Here is an 18,761-nt window from a genome sequence, read left to right as displayed (position 1 = left end):
ATGTGGTTAGGTGCTGCTTCCTCGGTCAAAGCTATTGCTCTTTCTGGCTTCTGTTGTGCTTACGCCCACTTCCTCTCTACGCCTTTTCCTTCCAGTTATCCCTCGTGTTTGCCTCCTGCCTGTTTTACCACCACACTCTTGTCTGTTATCTCTTTTTTTTTTACCTCTGCACTATCGGGTGTATCTCTGCCATATTGAGGAACGTATACCCAACGAGACGAAAGAAACATCAACAAGAGCAAGACAAAATGAGGAGGACGTCGTTCTCTTCCCCCTTTCACCTCTCGTGTCTACCAGTCGATGTCTGTAATCCCTTCCTTCTCTCTACACCTGGCTGCTCTCTCTCCCACGTGCCGTAGCTGTTTACGGGGTGCGTGGAGCTACCCACTTCTTAAAATGACATCTGAGCCTTACATAACCATGCTTAATGATGAACGAAACTGCTGCAGCAAACGGGAAGCACTGTCACTGAGTCCAGAGGCATATAGCAGATTGGGAGTATCAACGATAAATTATGGTATTTGGTGGACAGCAACACTTGTTCTCTGCTGTTCACGCACCCTCTGAACACGGGAACGGTTGATGCAACGAACATGCCAAGCGCACACAACTGTCACCACGCCAGATGCATCTTAACGTGTGGACCTGCTGCTGAGCCTCTTTCTTCGCCCCCCTTCTAATCTCCCTTTTTGCAAACTACATGACGTCGCGACTAGTACGCCCCATAATTAACTCCCTGACCCCCCCTCCCCTTCCACTGTGTTGAGGATGCCGCGCACCGCCTGCGTTGTTGGGCAGGGATTACTGACTCGGCGACTGCGCAGCGGTGGCCCTGTGTGTGCATCCATGCACTCTCTGCTCGGCTCATCCAGCACCACAGCTGCGCTTACGTCATCTGGCACAACATTGGTAGGGCTTGCAGGTGCTCGCCATTACGCCGTCCTAGTACCTTCGAGGACTCTGCTGCGCTCTCCGGCGTCTGGCTTGGCGTTGTACTACCGACCCTTCTCCAGTGAAGACGAGGCAGCGCTGGCCTCGGTGCTGTCGAGCAAGCCACGCCATGTCACGCGCCACATCCGACAGTCAATGCTTCACTCCCGGCGCCGCATCGCCCAGTTCCGGAATGCTGTGACATACCTTATGATTTCACTTCAATCGAGGCTGCAGCGCAAAGAGATGCATCCCGAAGACGCCACCGCTATCATGGAGAGTCTCATGCGCGAGTGCGTGGACCTACGTCAGGGTGACATGGCCCACCTTCTCTTTCGCGCTGCTATTCGGTTTCGCAAGTACGGGGTGACGATCACTTTCCCCTTTGTGAGGTATCTATACGAGTCCTACAAGCGCGAAAGCGCCAAGGAGCTGATGCGCAGCATGGCCGAGGAACTGAAGGCGCACGACGAGATGAAGGTGATGGCGGTACTGGCATATCAATTCAGTGGTCAACGAGAAGAAAGCGTCGCCTTGTGGGAGTCAATCCCGAAAGAGAAGATCACCACAAACGATTACTGCGCCGTTCTGGAGGGCATGGGGATGACAGGTTACTTCAAGGACGTTGTCGACTTTGCCAAGCGAGTGATTGAGGACGTCATCGCAAAGCGGAAGGACGACATCGACCTGAACGCTATGGTATCGCACGCGGCGATTGCGAGTCGTGGCAGCAATGCCGCGCTGTACTCTGTTGTCCGCCTTGCTAAGGACTATGAGCTCACACTCTCCGACCCCGCTGTCGGCGCCCTTGTGCGATCACGGCTTCAGGAAAGCAGCGTGACGTCGATGGCGGAGGTATACAGAGTCGAGGCAGCATTGTGTGCCGAGCTCAACCGTGTATCGCTTGGAATGGCGGGCGACTCGGCTGTCATCGCAAAGGCCAGCGAGCTTATGGCGCGTAGCCATGAAACTGGCGATGACGTGATGCTGGAAAAGGTGCAGCACCTCCGCCGCATGGTGGAGGACGCCATCGCGAACGAGACAATGGACGACCTCGACCCCCTCTTCGCGTCGTCGCTGCTTCGCGGTTTGGGGGTTTTGGGGCGATTTGAAGAGATGCGCAAAGCCTTTGACATGCTCGACAAGGCGGGTGTCGTAAAGGACCACAAACTCTACGATGAGATGCTGAGGTGGTACGCTCACGCGTACAATCTGCGCGACGTCGTCGCCTTGAAGGAGGAAATGACCCGCAAAGAGGTGTATCACACGACGCAAACATACCTAAACGTTTTTCGTGTTCTCGGCCGCTACTATCCCCGACTCGTGGAGAAGTACCTGACGGAGATGCGCGGCAGGGGCATGCAGGTAGACGGCTCCATGTACCCGACGCTGGTACGCGTCTTTCACGCGCTCAGCGACCACGCCAAGGTGGAGGAGCTCTTCCGAGAGGCAAAGCAGAAGGCGGCAAAGGGCGCCACGTACAACATGAGCCCAGCGCTCATCGTGCAAATGCTCCGCTGCTATCCAAAGGACATTGTCCGTAGCGATGCGATCGTGCAAGATGCTGAGCAGTGCGGCCTCCTCGCCAACGAGGCAGTGCAAGCAGAGGTACTGAATCACTACGCAATGAATGACCGCACTGACGCGATGCAGGCCTTCATGGCTCGGCTACCGCACAAGACAGCGAATGTGTACTGCGTGCTGCTGCGCAATGCAACGCAGCACCGCGACCGCACGCAGTTCAACGCCGTCTTGAGGGAGATGGAGGCGAAGCAGGTGCCGCTGACTGAGCGCCTCTTCAGTGTCATTGTCACTTCGCTGGCGTACTTCCAGGACATCGAAGGAGTGCGTGACTATGTGCACAGGGCGCTAACGAGCAACCAGATTCACACGCCGCTCTTCTTTGCCGATATGGCGTCGGCGTTCGAGAGGCTCGGCGACGTGGACGCGGTGGATCAGTGCTGGGCGGACCTCCTCAAAAGTAAAATGACTCTGACGATGCCGGTGTACAACCGCTTTCTGGACGTGTACATGACGCTCAACAACATGGCGAAGGTGCAGGAAATATTAGACACCATGATGAAGCTGGTGCCACCGAATCCAGTGACTGCCACGACGGTCGTGGACATGCTGGGTAAGATGGGGCGACTCACCGAGATGGAGGCGATCCTCGATGAAATGTCCAAGTCGACCAACGCCGTGCCAACGCTGGTCACGTACCATCAGGCGATGAATGCCTACGCAAAGTGTGGGGACGTTGCAAAGATGGAGACGGTGCGCGAAAAGCTAAAGCGTGAAGGCTTTCACGAGAATGCAGTGACGTACAACATTTTGTTCGAGGGCTACGGCCGGGCAAAGCGGTTCGAGCACCTGCTGGAGCTTGTCGAGGAGCGCAAGGAACGTGGGATTCCGATGGAGGAGTTTGGCTACGTTGTGCTGCTCAACACATACGCCCGGGCCCGTATGCCAACCGAGGCCGAGGCACTCGTGGATGAGATGGTGAGCGGCAGCAGCGTTGTCTTGAGCAGTCGGTTGCTTGCCACCGTCGCCTCCACTTTCAGCCAAATTGGCAACGTGGAACAGATGCAGCGGTACATCTCGCTGCTTCTTTCACACCCTGAGTGCCGACTGCGCGATGTGGAGTCGGTGTACAGCATCTACGCGCGCCTGCGAGACACCGTCAAGCTGCAGGAGTTGCTGGACACTGTAAAGCTGCCGAAGTCCGCCTTTATTTACAACGCCTGCGTCAGTGCCTTTGCCCGCGCCGGCGAGCATGCGAAAGTTGCGTTTCTTTTGGCCGAGATGGAGAGGCAGGGGTTTGCCCTGAGTCGCAACACAAGCATCATTCTGAGTAGTTTGCTGCTCAAAGCGGGCAAACTCGAGTTGGCACAAACAGTGCTGAAGTGGAAGGGGCTAACCACGGCAGACGTCGAGTCGGACAGTATCGCGGATGCTAGTGGCGCAGCGACTTCTTCGTCATTAGCGCATGGTGGAACTTCTGCGCGCCTATCGTCAGATGTGGATGAGGAAGTAAACGCTGAAGCAATGGACCTTTTGGTACGAGACATGGAGGACCACATGTTCGGCAACGCTCGCGAAGACGAGAGCGACGAGTCTATGTGCAGGTGACGGGAACGGCGGGGGTTCCTTGTCGAGGCTGGGCTGTAGCGGAGGGCATAGGCTCAACAACGAAGGCTTTTCTAGTGTTGAAGTGGCGACGCCCATTTGTTGTAGGGCTGCTGCGTGAGTGTTGTGTATTGGAGGGTCTGATTGAGCACAAGCGCACCTTCTCGGCTCCACGGTGCAATCGAGTTTTGTTTCAATGTGGTAGCCTCAGTCACAGATGCCCTGAATTGAGTCTATCAGCGTTTCACTTGTGGAGAACCTCAGATGTAGGAGGCTTTGTGCGCTCTGCTCTGAGACAATCGGTGTCGCGCAAAGTGACATTTTGGCGTCGCAAGTTAGTCCCTACACGTTGAGTTTCCTGCACCGCGCTAGACGCCACAGAGAACCACGGAGAGGTTTTCTCGCGCAGTGGCGTTCAACTGGTGAGCTCTAGAACTTGATTTTTTTCCCTTCTCCCCATGTCCTCAAGTGGAGGACCCAACAGAACTGCAACTGACCGACGGTTCCTTCTTCCCTTCCTCGCTTCCTTTTTTCGCACACACGAACACACATACACACACACACACGTCGACAATCCACCCGGCGCTCTCGTCGATTGCTGCTCGTGCTCTGAAGTACTTCTTTTTTTTTTCTGCTTTACTTGCTCTGCAAAGCACATTGTCTATTCGTTCTAGTGCGCGAACCACCGTGTGGCGCTAACGCCGATTCCTGTCATTGGGCATGCAGCCGCGTTCCTGGTGTTCTCCCGCCGCTACAACCGCAGACCGACGACAGCAGTCAACTACAGTCGAGATCGTGACTGATTAGGTTTTGTTACAGTCGATGAGTACCGAACCTAACGCAGCAGAGACAGCGCCACCTCAGGCGCCGACAGAGGAGCCCAGCCCACCACCTTCAACATCCTCCGAGTGCACTAATGGCGGGGTAGCTCTGTCGCGTAGGAAGCAGAAGAAAGCGAGCAAGGTGACGCAGAGGATCAGAGTGGTGAACGGCAGCGTCGACGTGCAAGTGCAGCAGACGAACGACGACAGCGTCGTCAGTAAGCGCTCCGCTGTGGCACAGGGATACATCCGTGACAAGTTTCTGCGGCATTTTGTGAAGAAGCCTTCACGACGCTCGCCACTCATCAACCGCGGCTACCACCTGCGCATGGCAATAATGACGGATCTAGTGGTGCGACTCGTCAAGAGCTACCTGGATGCACCTGAGCGGCAGACGGAAGTCTTGGAGGGTGCTCCGTGCCCTCCGCCCGTGCAGGTTCTCTCCTTAGGAGCTGGCTACGACACGTTGGCTTTTCGACTTCTGCTAGACTCTGTCGATGTTCTTGCGGTAGGCGACAAATGTGCTGGAGCGTCAGCGTCGTCGTCGTCCTCGTCACTGTCACCGTCCGCACCCGTTTCCTTCCCTGGAGGGGAAGTGCTTTTCATCGACGTGGATTTCCCCGCAGTACTAATGGCAAAGGCAGCTCTCATGGCAGCCGCCCCTTCGCAGACGTTTCCAGAAGACTGGCATCTGAGGCCGCAGAGCGCAGACTGCCCAATCCGTAGTCCACACTACTCCGCCGTCGGCGTCGATCTCCGTTTCGCTTCCACCGAGCTGCTCCCGCGTCTCCACCAGCACGGCCCCACGGGGTTCGTGGCAACGAACCCAACCATCATCTATGCTGAGTGTGTCATGCAGTACATGCCGCCCAAGGATGCGGCGCAGCTGCTTGCGCTTCTGGCCGCAGGCCTCCCAAACGCCGTCTTCATCGCGTACGACCAGGTCTCGCCGCTTGACAGCTTCGGCCGCGTCATGCAAAACACGTTGCGCCAAAAGAACAGCCCACTACTGGGTGTGCAGTCCTGTCCGGATGGAGCGCACATGGTGCGACGTGCATGCGCGGCTGGCATGTGTCGCGCGTGGTGGGCCGACTTTTACCGCATCTCAACTTTTTGTTTTGCTGGAGAGGAGCGGAGGCGCGTAGAGGCCCTTGAGGACTTTGACGAGTTAGAGGAGTGGAGCGAAATGTGCGAGCACTACGGCATCACTTTGGCGACCACGCCGCTGGTGTGGGACTCGGTAGCCACGAACGGCTGTGCGGCTCACCCAGCCTTTATGGAGTACTCGGTCGATGGTGTGGCATGCATCACGGGTGTTGAGTCTCTACCGCAGGGCACAGAGGCTATCAAGGGCACCCTGCACAATTGGCCCTCTGCACGCTACGGCTTTGAGGGCTGGGGCAACGGCGGCGTCGCCGTCGAGCCTCTGTCAAACGGGGACCGCCTTCTCGTTTCCTTTGGCGGATTTGCGGCGGGAAAGCAGCACCAGCGCGTCAACACCGTGTACGTGCACAGTCTACAAGAGGGGGAGCTGCGTGTTGTGGTTGCCGGCGAGCAGAGCGATGGCGCGGCAACAGCCGGACTAACTGCCTGCACGACGCATCCTCCACCACTAGTGTTCCACACCTTCTCTCGCGTGGCCCCTCGCACGTTCCTCGTCTGGGGCGGCCGCTCAAATCCGTCTGCACCATCCAACGAAGCCTTTCTGCTCACCCTCGATGTCCCGGACATGGTTAGTCTTGGTAGCATTGTTACGGCGCGTTGGAGGGTTCTTTGTGTAGGTAGCGACGACAGGCACCGGTGTCGCCCATCCCCTCGCTATCGCCACAGCATGGTGAATCTCGGTGGCACAGCAGACAAGGCGACACTTCTACTGGTGGGCGGCAAAACTTCTGGTGTCAACGCCGCGGTGGCGCTGGAGTGCTTCCGGGTTACCGTGTGCATGCGACGCTTTACCATCTCCTACGAAGCACTGGACTGCACTGCGGCAGGCGGGCATTTGCCACCTCCGCTGCACTCTGCGGCGGCCATTGCACTCTCGTCTGATGCGGTGCTTATCTCCGGCGGGGTGCTGCTGGGGCGCGATGCGTGTAATCCGCATCTGTGGCAGCTACGACTTTCCACGAAGGAGTGGTTCTGTGTGCCGATGCGACTCGGCGAAGGCCGCTACGCTCACTCACTGACTCCTGTCACCGTGAACCGTCAAGAGTACCTCCTCATATTAGGAGGCAGCAGCTGGGCGGAGAAATCTCACGTACTCCCAGCTCTGCTAGTCCCATTCTCTCTTTTCGAGTCCAACACAGGTAGTGAAACTGCGGCTGCAGTTGCCGTCCCTGTGTCGCTCCCAGCCGATGCACCGTGGTGGTCGCGCCATTCCTGCGTGACCCTCGGCCAGGGTGTGGTGGGTGTAATTGGTGGCGGCTACACCTGCTTTTCCTTTGGCACATTCGCCGCAAAACCGCAGCTGCTTTTCCTCGGCGACATTGTCGAGGAGAGCGCGTGGCGGCCGAGGTTTCCATCTGCTTGCAGCTCGAATGTCGGACGTGGCGATGGTAGGAGAACCGTCACAGCGCTAGAGCCCGTGTATTCGTACGAGGAACTCCTTTCCAAGCCGTGGCCAGCTGTGCGTGAGGTGATGCACTACAGCGCGGCCGCGTTTCTGGAGGCAGCCACTGCGGCGACGCAGCCCGTTGTGTTTCGCAACGTCCCTCTTGGCGCGTGTCTGAGCACCTGGGGCTCCTCAGCGTACTTGAAAGAGACCGAAGGTAACACCACAGTCTCTGTGCACGTGGCTGAGAAGTCGCAGCTTCTTGACTTTGCGCGTAAGAACTTTTCCTTTCGTCGTGTTACGCTGGCACAACTCGTACAGCACACCGAGGAGGCGACAGACCTCTTTTGCAAGACACGTGGGACTCCAAGCGAAACGTGGTACTACCGCTCTATTGCGAGTCGTATGAAGAACGAGCGTTCCAACGTGTGGACAGACTTTCCGGCATTGGGTAAGGACTTTGTGTTGCCACCGGGCGCAAAGGAATACATTGAGCCGCGGCTGCATCAGTCTTGTTTGCGCATGAGCGCCCCGCCGCTGCAACTGTGGACACACTATGACACACTGGACAACGTTCTCTGCCAAATAGTCGGTACTAAGCGGGTGGTGCTGTTCCCGCCGAGCGAGTACAACAACCTGTACGTGACAGGTAGCTCCTCGGCGGTGATCAACCTGGAGGCACCTGATCTCGTGCGCTACCCTCGCTTTATTGAAGCCTGCAGAGCGGCGCAGCAGGTCATTCTGCGACCGGGCGACGTGCTTTTCTTCCCTGCCATGTGGTTTCACCATGTTACGACGCTGTTGCCAGACGTGGAGCCGGTGGAAAGCGCCGCAGCGACGATGCTGGCCCCATACAACATGAGCGTCAACGTCTTCTATCGTCATTTCAGCGACACGGCCGCCTACGATGCCAAGGACCTCTACGGGAACAAGGACATCTTGGCAGTGACGCGCATTCGCGAGGACCTTCAGTCGGCTGTCCGCTGTGTTCTGACCAACCCACGACTCACAACGGCTGCCGACGCCCCGGTACTGCCACCTAATTACGTTGAGTTTGCGGTGCGGCATTTTCTCCAGGATCTCGAGAGTACCGCGTCGGCAGTGGCCGACGCGCAGCGTGGCACAGGGACATGCTTTGACACTCAGACACCTGCATCGCATTCGCTGCCTAAGAAGAGGGAGTGAGGCTTAATCAAGCGTGTCATGCACAGGGCCGCGCCGCCCCTCCACCTTTTTCTCTAGCGCACTCTCTTCATCTCGCACAGTACCTCTCCCCAACATGCCTTCTCCCTTTTTCCTCTCTCCTATGTAGTCGTTACGTAAAGAGCATTGAATCCGACGCTTAAGTTAATTTCTTCCCGTCTTCTCTTACGCGTGTTCTCCTTGTGGAGGAGATAGTCGCATCTCTCTTGCTCTCCCGCTTCCCATCGCCATCGATGCCAATGGTGGTGTCGACTTCCTTCAAATGCGGAGCAAGAATTGAGGTTTCACAGCGGTCAAATTAGCATGGCTCTCTCTCCATGGGAGACGAGTTAACGCGTCGAGGTATGGGCCGGCCACGTCACACCCTCCCCTCTCTCTCTGGTACTGGAGTTCTGGAAATCACGACCGTCGTTGTACGTGTGTGTATGTGTGTGTCTGTGTACATAGAAAGGCGGCTGAATCCCCCGTTTACGCCTTTTGCGCAGCGTTCCGTGCCGTACGTGAGCTTGGATGTGCAATATTGTGCTCCTCACCTCGCTCTCTCGTTCTCACGATTGCTTCCTACCCCTCATGCTCTCTTCCCCCACGTTTGTCGCTCTGTCGCTCTCTCTTTTTCTTTATGCTCACTCCACGTAGTGAGGCGCTCGCTGCAGGGCTCGATGTGTTGCTGCGTCGGACCGCTTTCATACACCCCCCAAAACACCCTTCTCCTCCTCGATACCGCCTCTACACAAACGCTAGCTTGAAGTAGCCCTATCTGCCAATACGCGCTCACGTGCATTTCTTTTTTGCAGATGCAGCGAGCACCCTTGCTGCCCTCGGCAGCTCACTCTCTTGCATGAGGGGTAAGCGCTTCTTCTTCCCAGAGAGAAGCATCTCTCTTCTCGATGTGGTCACCACACTAGTGAGGGGCAGCTGCGCGCTGGAGACACTCATGTTGTTCATCCGCTCTACTTACCACGTTACTTCGCTGCCGTGCGCTCTGCGTGCGCACACGGGGTTGTTTTTCTTTCCGGAACGAACTGCACCGCAGCCTGAACCGCAGGCGCTACGCCACTAGCGCAAAAAAAAAAAAGAAGAGACAAAGAGGAAGTGACGAGACGTTTTTTTTTCCCACCTGCTGTGGCGGTCGCGTTGCGTTTTGTTTGCTATGGAGTGCGCCACAATCTACGGGGGTCCCGCTATCGAGTTGCCCGGTCGCTTTATTGGTTTGCCTGCCAGTCTGGGTGTTTTGTAGCGATGCCGATGCGAGGGTGAGGATGCCAGTGCGTGTATTTGTTGTTGCTCCCGACCCCCCCCCCTACCCATTTTTACCGGAACACCGACAGGGTCTTGCATCCTTCACGTCTCATCAGAGCAACAGCAATAAAGCGACAACTATCGCTGGGGATTTTTGTTCGCATTTCTGTGCTCTTCTCCTTTTGGATTCTCTTTCACGTTTGTGCTGGCCTTCTTCGTGGAACACTCTCTCTGCGCTTCTGTTGTGGTGTTGTATGCACGTCGGTGCACTGGTGCGCTTTCCTTGGCTGTGGCCGCACATTTGTGCTTGGAAGGCGTTGTGAGGCTACTGCCGCTGTCTGTGAGGCACAGTGGAACTGAGTTCCCTTTGCGATCTTGCCTTCTCCTTGGTCTCTCTTCTCCCCCGTACCCATTCCTCTGCCCCTTTACCTAGAGGATTCTCACATCGTTTCTTCCTGCTGGCGCATGTTTTATCCGTGTGGATGTGCTGCTCTGGACGGTGGGTGTCGCTATCTTCTCTTCCAACCTCACGCGTACTCGCACACGCGCTCTCTCTCTGTCTGTCGGTCGGTCTTTGGCGGCGGTTATTTCTGCTTCTCGGCTCGCTGTTTTTTTTCTACTTATTTCCTCCTCACGATTGCAGCTCGCTGCGTGCCACACCCGTACTCTCACTCTCTCCTTCCCTGCGCCGTCTTGTCGTTTACGACACTGACAGTTACTCTCTTGTTGGCCCCTCTACGGGGGCGCCTTTCCTCCAACTGACCTTCTCGTCGTGTGGAGCGCGCCTGTCTTCCCCCAAGGGCGCTTTTTGGCGACTGCACGGATCAGCGCAGGCAGCACCATGTTACTGTGGCGACAACCACAGCGGAAAGCGAAAAGTGGGTCCGGGGAGAAGGACAGCCAGCCTGGGCAGGAAGAGAGTTACAGAGACTCGTGTGAGAGAGCACCGCCAGTGACCGACAGTGACAAGGACCAAGCAGCCTACCCCGGTGCTACTTGATAGCATTCCTGACCTGCATTTGATCTCCACATCTGTAGATTCGCGTATGCCGCGTTGACATCCCTCTTCGCGCGCATTTTCCCTCCACTGGCGCGCTGTCTTAACCAGCGATCAAGCGTTCCTCTACGCGTGCGTGTGCTCACATGTTTTCTCTCCTCGCACCCCCTGCCCTTCTACCGGAGGTTGAGGTCGCCTCTCCGGCAAAAGGGCGTTCTGTGGATTTGGTGTGCACGCGTGTTGTTTAGTGACTTGCAGCACGTTCACGAAGAGCGAATAAAACGGAAGGATAGTCGAAAAGAAAGTGGATGAGGTGGCGGAGTGGGGTAACGTACTCGCCGCGCTACTCCAGTTGCTTGCCTCGTCCTCTACTTTTCTCTTTTACTCACTTCAGAGCTCGAGAAACCGAATCACTTTTAGCGCTTTACTCTCCTCCTACCTACACCCGTGATGTCGCGCCACGACGCCGGGATCCGTGGGTGACGGAATGGAGGAGGGGGAATCGGAGGGATACGTACGTCTACCTTTCCGTGCGTAGTGTTTCCTGGTGAGGCCATCAAAACAACAGAATCCTCATGGATGGCGTAGGGAGCGTTGGCGGTATCGAGGGCGCCAGTGGGGAGGGCTGTCTGACTAGTCTACTCCGCCACAGAAGTAGGAAGCGGGCCTGTCGGGAAGACTTGGGTACCACGTAGTGGAATGCGCCATGCTTTTATCGCTTGATGTAAACTCTGTCTCCCTCCTCTTATTCGGTGTATTCTGGAGAGGCGCAAGAAGCGCAAGCATTGCGGCAGCGACGCTCTCGCCATTCTTGCTGTCGTTTTCCTGATGGATTGCTGCTCTGGGTGTCTCTCCTCTTCATTGCCGTTTCCGCGTCGTTCGTTTTATATCTCAGTTTCTTCTGGGCACCCATCGAGTCGAAAGCTGTGCTGTACGGCAGCCAAGGGGGAAAGCCGTAACGTATCCGCTCCCCTGTGTTGCCTCTGCGTGCGGTGTTGGCCGCCTTTGTTGTTCTGTTGTCCGAAGCTTGTGGATGACTTGATTTTGCTTGTCTGGATTCTTGCACACACATCTTTGGTCGATACCCCCCCCCCTCCGCCCCCACCCCCACACACCCACACACACACGATCCCACATTCAGTGGGGACACCATATACCCGAACACTTGTATCTACAATTCGGATGAAGTATCCCATGTACTTCCGCAAGCTGCCGGCGGCGGATGTGAGGAACTCAGTGTCGAATGCGCGTTCCACTGCAACGGCGGACGCGAGCGCAGAGCGTGCTCGGAGGCGAATTGAAATTTCGTACTCATCGACGCTGCTGCTGCTGTGGTCGTTTTTGCTAGCGTGTATCTCGTGGCAGGCGCAGTTTCGGATGCAGGCGTGCAGCATTCTTGTTCTCTGCACCATTGCCCTTACGTCTGAGCACGGTGAGAGTCGGCTGCTGATGCCACTTATTTTTTTGTCGGAGCGTTGCCTCGATCACGCGATGCATCTCGGCCACTCGCCGATTCTGTTTTATGCGTCCACGTTGCTTTCCTACCTGTCCCTGATCGCGGCAAAGGCTGAGAAGCGGGGGAAGTCACCACGTGACCGCAACGTAATTGTAGAGACGCTCCTCTACGCCGTCGTCGGTTTTACAGTAGTCTACTTTATCGTGAAGGATAAGGTCATCTCTCTCGGCGCCATCGCGTACGTCGTGTCTGGATACGTTTTCTTTTTGAAGCTACTGCCCGTCGTCGGCGACAACGAGGCGATTCTCATCGGCTCCCTCGTTGGTTTTTACTTCTGCGATATTTGTGTCAACAACAACCTTAGCGTCGACGGCGGCCGCGAGTCGGTGCTGTCGCTGAACGCGCCAGGGTACCAAACGTCGTACACGCACATCGCGAGCCGCGGCATGATCCTGTGCGCCATCTATATCTTCATACTCGTCTCCGTCTTGTCGAGATGGTGTCTTATTCCGACCAACAAAAACTCTAAGTCGTCTCGGCGCTGTGTGAGCCGCAAGCGCATCACCGTCATCTTCTGGGTGTCGAATGCGGTGGTCGGGCTCATCCTTGGCCTCGTCATTAGTTATCAGTTTCGGGAAAACGTCTTGCGCTGGCTCTACGCGTACCTTGTCTCCAGCCGCTTCCGTATGTGGACACTTGTATGCTGGCTTACGCTTCTACCATTCGCGGTGTACCTCGTCGATGTGGTGTCCATGCGAGTACGACCGACGGTGCGCCGCAAGCTGTTCCACTTCATCGCTGTCGTCGCTTTCACTCCGGCAACGATGATTGATCCGCCATTCATGGCATTTGCGTTCTCCACCGCCATCAGCTTATGCGTGCTCATAGAGGTGGCGCGGTACTACAATGTGTATGGTTCTCAGTACATTTCACGCTTCATGGCCCGCCACATCGACGACCGTGAGCACCTCGATGGCGTCGTACGCACCCATGTGTACCTACTCATTGGCCTTGGCATCTCACTCATGATGCGCTACCGACAACTGTCCATCGATGGTGCGCCGGTCCCAGCCATTATCGAGCTCTCCATCAACATCATTCCTGGCATTGTGTCGCTTGGCATCGTAGACGCGTGCGCGGCGATCACTGGGAGCTCGTTGTTTCTGAGCTCGCGACGCACACTCGGACGCTACTTAAAGAACGCCCTCTTTACAGAGCGAGCTAACACGTCCATCACGCATAAGACGACCACTGGCACCCTGGGCGGACTAGTATGCGGCTTTATCTTTTGGGGAGTGATTCTCGCGATCGCTGAGGTTCCAATCACGGGCCCTGCCTGCTATTCCTTCACCATGATTGCTGCGTGCACGCTTACCGAGTGCTTCGTGGATGGCATTGACAATCTGCAGCTGCCTTTGGTCGTGCTAGGGGCCGTAAACAACCTGTTCGCGCTACTGCTACCGGTGAAGGAGTTGTGGGTAAACCCTTCCATCACACGACCAAACCCCACCACAGCAAGGTCCATGGCAAGTGCGTTGACGTCTCCCTGGAAGAACTTCCCTTCTCCTGTGTCGGGCTCTTCATGACGGTGGATGTGTTAACACTGTAGCGCTGGCGCTGTTCTTCTGTTTCTTTTTTTTTTCTGTTCGTTTTCGCGTTCGCTCCTCTTCTACACTTGGCCAGGCGCTACATGTGCTGTTTTTACAGCTTATCCGTGATGCATCCAAGTCACAAGGCGAAAATGAAGAAGAAACAAACAAACAAACAAACAACGGGCAATTGAGATAGTGTGATCGCTGGCGATCGTGGCGCCTGAAGTTTCGAGTTGCGTCTGTTACGCGCGTAGGGGTGTATTTCGCACTACTTCCTGTCGACGCGTTATTCTCCAGCGAAGCCAACTCCCTACCCTTCTGGCTACCTTCTCTCTGTATTGCCCAGTGCTCGCAGAAGTGACTGAGCTCTAACCACTCGAGCACACCGTACCGTTGGTGGGTGTGTCTCCCCGAGCCGCACGTCCACAGCAATGACTCACACGTATGCCATGTGTTCTACTGCTGCTCTTGTTACCGCCACTGATACCGGTGCTAAGTCACCGATGTTTCTCCAGAACTCTTCTACCAGTGCATACATTCAGGCACCCAGCGAACACCGCACATTCGTCGTCGGTCGTCAATATGTCGCAGCAACGCAGCACGCGAGCGCTACCGACTCTACGGCATACGACCCCGGGCATCCACTCAACTGGGACAACGCGGACCGCGCGTGTCTACAAGAAGAACGCTTTCTCGCTCGATGGATGCCTTCGGCCTCTTCCGACGCGCGTCGCAGCACCGCTCGCAAGCCCCTTGGGTCCAGCGGCAGGAGGGGACAGTCTTGTAAATCTTGGAGAAGCGCCATCACCAGCGGAAGCGCTTATGGCGATCACCTGTGCACCTCCCGCCGAGAAGCCGGTGTCGTCATCCTCTTCCCTGTACCCCACCGTAGAGTCGTGGCGGAGTCAGCTGCTGCGATGCGAAACGGAACTGCGCGAGCTACTGGCATGCGGAGTGCATGATCCGCCGTCGCTCAACCGCACACTGAAAACGATGGAGCTGTTTGATCGAGTCAGTTGCATTATACAAGCGCAGCCGAACACTTCCTTCATTGGTGATTTGCTGCGACTGTTCCGCGTCGAATTCTGTCGGTCCATATTCGTTGCTCAAAGCAACGATGACGCTGTGGGTGACAACAGTGACACCACTGGCTCTATCACAGGAACACAGCCACACAGAGGGGAGGGCACCGACGGCGACAACCTGAGGAGGCTGAAGGACGGCTCATCCTTGCGTAAGGACAGCGGCCTGACACAGACTTATTTTGACGAGGTGGAATCACTCCGGCGCGCCAAGGTATTCTTGACCGCGGCCCTGGGCAAGAGTACCTCTGGTGAATCCCTTGTTCTTCTGCAGCGCTGCGTAGAGGAAAAGGATGAGCAAATCGCCTGGTACGAGGCGGAGCTTGAGCGAGTTCGGCGACAGTTTGACCAAGTGACTGACGAGTGTCGACGACTTCGCCAAAAGCTGGAGGCAGACGCGCAGGAGGCCGCCACGATTCATCGTCAACTACAGCGCGACATTCAGAACCTCCACGTCGAGAATAAAGATGTGCAACTGCGACTCTTCCGACTGCGCAAACAAGTGTCGAGCAACGTGTCGAACCACTTGAGAGAAGGGTATCGACAGCTGAAGCTGAGCAAAATCGCGCAGACGCAGAGCTTGTTCGATGAGGGGGATGAGCGGGTGGTGCTGCTGGTGCTGCTCGGGCAGGTGGAGAGTCGTGTGAACGAGATCTTGGACGCCTACGACAATGACTTTGTGCTTACAACAGAAGCGTCGAGGCGAGAGCTTCGTAAGGCGATGACCGACGACGTTGTAGTTCTCCTGGAGGACATGCATTTTTGTGACGCGGCATACCGGCGCCTGGTCGCCGCGCACCGCACTGGTGGCAACAGCGGGAAGACGATGGTGGCGGACGACGACGCCGTGCAAGCAGGCGCGCACGGAATCCCTCTGGAGCTGGTACACAGTGGCAATGACGAGGAGGCCCCGGATGAAACGGACGGCTTCGTGGCCATTCTGTTTGACCAGCGTGTATACGAGTACTTCCAGGCACGGCACGCGATGCAGGCGCGTCTGCAGCAGTACCAGGCGATGAACGACATCACCCCACTGCAGACGAAGGCGACACGGACGGCGCCGGGTAGCGCGATGGGCTCCATAGAGCTGGATCCACCAATGTTGCATCAGGAATCGCAGACACCGATGATGCACGATAGACACGGTGCCGGTTGGCGTGAACAGGTGCATTCGAACAGCGAGCAAAGCGGCGCATTGGCGCGACCGTCCACGGAGAACCAAGGCACCCTGACAAGTAGTCACAAGCCTGGGTCACTAGGTTCGCAACCGTTTCGGCCTGCAGCAGGTCTCCCAACGCCGTCCGTGACACCTAAAGGCCGTCTATTGTCAAAACCACCATCGTTTGCGCAGCACGCGCGGAACAGCAGGGCTGTTGTGACGATACTGCCAGACCCGCCTGCTGCCCAAGGTGCGCCATCGCTGAAGAGAGCTGGTCGAGGTCAGCGTGCAGAATGGGTTGCCAACATTCTCGGACCCTCGGCCACGTCTGTTGCCTTCACTATTCCACGTCCTAACTCGGAACAGGCAGGTGTAGTGGTGATGCGGCAGAAGGTATCCGAAGTGTTGCCGGCCGAGACGGTTATGCAGCGCGTTCTTCGCCACCCAATGCACGACCTCAGCAGCGAGCGCTTTCTCAGCACCGTCGAGGTGTTCACCGGCGAGGACCCGGTACAGCAAAGGCTGCTGTGCCGTATGAACTACGTGGATCCCTCGTTGTCCATTCAAGTGCCCGATGCAACCAATTTTGTGAAGATCAAGTATGCCCACGCTGAAAAAGCTCGCGTGGTGGCTGCCGCGTCGGCGGGTGTGAGGGAGTCGGTGGTGCCCCAATCGTCCTCTCAGTCCAGTAATGTGGGAGGTGGAGACAACACTGGCATTTACCGTGGCAACCCGAACCTGCGCCTTTTTAAAGAGCTTGGCAGCAAGAGCCTCGTTGAGAATAACGCTGGGTTGCAGTACCGCGCCGGCGCAGTGAGCTCGACGACGGCCTCGACAGTTGCTTTCCAGCGGCTAAACCCGCTGTCGCCAGATCGCGCACCGGAGTGGTTGCTGTACCAGCAACTTTTTGGTACCTACCGCTCCCTCACTCCTCGTATGATTGAAGTGACCACCATCGACCATCTCATGGCTTGCGCTTCGGAGCGCTTTTTTATTCGCATGGAGTATCGCTATGACAAGTGCCTCGAGCGTGCCGCGCAACAGTGTGCGAACTTGCAGCTGCGGCAGGACATGGCGGGTCGATTCTTCAAGGACATGTACGTGCTCAGCGACTTTCAGGAGGCGCTAGTGGACGAGCTCGAGGCGCGATACGGTTACCCAGAGCTAGTGGGAAAAACGCTCTACGAAATTCTTTGCTATCTGGACGCTGTGGTGGAGAAAGATAGCGTTCTGGCTGCGTATCTTGACGTGATCCGTGGGTTTGTGTCCCCTGCGCAGGTGCACTTCGTGTCGTATATGTTGTACCATCTGAGCTACTGCTGGCCTTCCGCTGACCCTACCGCTTCTGTCTCCGCGGACGACGTGCGGACTGTCTTCGACTACATTTACCGCAACGCCTCCGCGTTACTCGTGATTGACCCAGAGGACGTCTTTAAGGACTACAATATCGCCTCCCGCTCCGCTCCGCTGACGTTCGTGAGTATGCGGCAGTTTCTCGCCTCTGCGATGGCTCACATAGAAGAGCCCCTTCTGCTGCTCCTACACGGGCGCTTCCACGCGCACACGCAGCGAAGAGCAACGGACGAGATCACTTGGGACACCTACGAAACTGTTGTCACAAGGTGTGGCCGCATGAAGGAGGAGCGCAGAAGCCTCGTACGCTTTCTCGCCAGCGGACTCGGTGTCAACCGGCCTACCTTCCCCTCACTGCAACAGGTAACCTTTCTGGCAGCAAGCGCGTGGTGTTCTAATCTGTGGGCTTGACAGGCAGGTTTCATCTCCTCCCTTACATGTTTGTCTCCGTTCATTGCCGGCTAGTAATGTTTTAGTGAGGGATGGCAAAGTTGTCTCTTTCCTTTGGCCTGCACCACCACGGACACTTGCTCCTGCTTTGGGTTCCTGCAGCAGTGCGTGAGTAGCAGCGACAACGTGGAGCGCAGATGGCGCGCTGCCTGCTGCTCTGCTAGCACTGCGGTAGCCGCACCTGTGTGTGCCAATGAGGGCGTCGGACCTGACGTAGTGCCCGGCATGGCCCGCAATGGCCGTGCACGCGGTGAGGTTGATAACGGACCTCGCGCGCGCGTGCTGCATGGGCTTCCCCTGTCGGGTGCGTGTCGCTGTGCGCGCGTGCTCAGTGTGGGGCGGAATGCCGCTGCCGCCACAGACTCGTGGCCGCGCCCGCGAGCAGGGTCATGCGGAGGTGAGCAGAGGGCAGGCGCGAGTGGCGCGGGGCGACCTGCGCCGCTCAGCCCCACTGTGCGTGCGTGCGAGATGGGGTGGCGTCTCCCCCCATTCGGCCGAGCTGGCGGCGAGGCACAGGTGCCGGGTGCCCGGCGAGGACGCCCCGAATCACAGCGCCGCTTCCACGAGACTCCAGCGTGGAGAGTGGCCGCGCCACAGCGCAGACAGGGCACCCCCGTGTAGCAGAGGGCGCTGGTCTGAGGCCGGCCGACTTGCTCCTTGTGCCCCCTCCCCTCCCCCGCATGCACCTAGACCCACCACCACCCGGAGAGAGCCTGCAAGACGCGTGGCCCGGCTCGACGGCAGGTGGGTGAAGGGGGCTCCTCCTGGGCGGCGAGGTCCCTGCCGTGGTGCGGCGCTGCGCGTG

The 18,761-nt window shown here is 57.1% G+C and overlaps 4 protein-coding genes across 4 annotated transcripts, besides 1 other annotated feature; all 4 read left to right on the top strand.

Annotated features, from left to right (window-relative positions):
* Window positions 1–1,086: 1,086 nt before the first annotated feature.
* Window positions 1,087–4,059, top strand: LPMP_342800 (hypothetical protein; the record flags this gene model as incomplete). The annotated part of the gene is made up of 1 exon (XM_010704404.1): window positions 1,087–4,059. The coding sequence occupies one exon, from the start codon at window positions 1,087–1,089 to the stop codon at window positions 4,057–4,059; it is 2,973 nt and encodes a 990-aa protein (XP_010702706.1).
* An 819-nt stretch (window positions 4,060–4,878) lies between these two features.
* LPMP_342790 (leucine carboxyl methyltransferase, putative) lies at window positions 4,879–8,610 on the top strand (the record flags this gene model as incomplete). The annotated part of the gene is made up of 1 exon (XM_010704403.1): window positions 4,879–8,610. The coding sequence occupies one exon, from the start codon at window positions 4,879–4,881 to the stop codon at window positions 8,608–8,610; it is 3,732 nt and encodes a 1,243-aa protein (XP_010702705.1).
* A 3,631-nt stretch (window positions 8,611–12,241) lies between these two features.
* On the top strand, window positions 12,242–13,906 carry LPMP_342780 (dolichol kinase, putative; the record flags this gene model as incomplete). Its single annotated transcript, XM_010704402.1, has 1 exon — window positions 12,242–13,906. The coding sequence occupies one exon, from the start codon at window positions 12,242–12,244 to the stop codon at window positions 13,904–13,906; it is 1,665 nt and encodes a 554-aa protein (XP_010702704.1).
* Window positions 13,907–14,356: 450 nt separating this feature from the next.
* On the top strand, window positions 14,357–17,917 carry LPMP_342770 (hypothetical protein; the record flags this gene model as incomplete). The annotated part of the gene is made up of 1 exon (XM_010704401.1): window positions 14,357–17,917. One exon carries the CDS (start codon window positions 14,357–14,359, stop codon window positions 17,915–17,917), a length of 3,561 nt encoding a protein of 1,186 aa, XP_010702703.1.
* Window positions 17,918–18,024: 107 nt separating this feature from the next.
* Window positions 18,025–18,761: part of a repeat region that runs on past the window's edge.

The sequence above is a fragment of the Leishmania panamensis genome (assembly GCF_000755165.1).
Source record: "Leishmania panamensis strain MHOM/PA/94/PSC-1 chromosome 34 sequence".
NCBI lineage: Eukaryota > Euglenozoa > Kinetoplastea > Trypanosomatida > Trypanosomatidae > Leishmania > Leishmania panamensis.
Note: the sequence above shows the minus strand (reverse complement) of the source record. Positions and strands in the feature narration are given on the sequence as shown.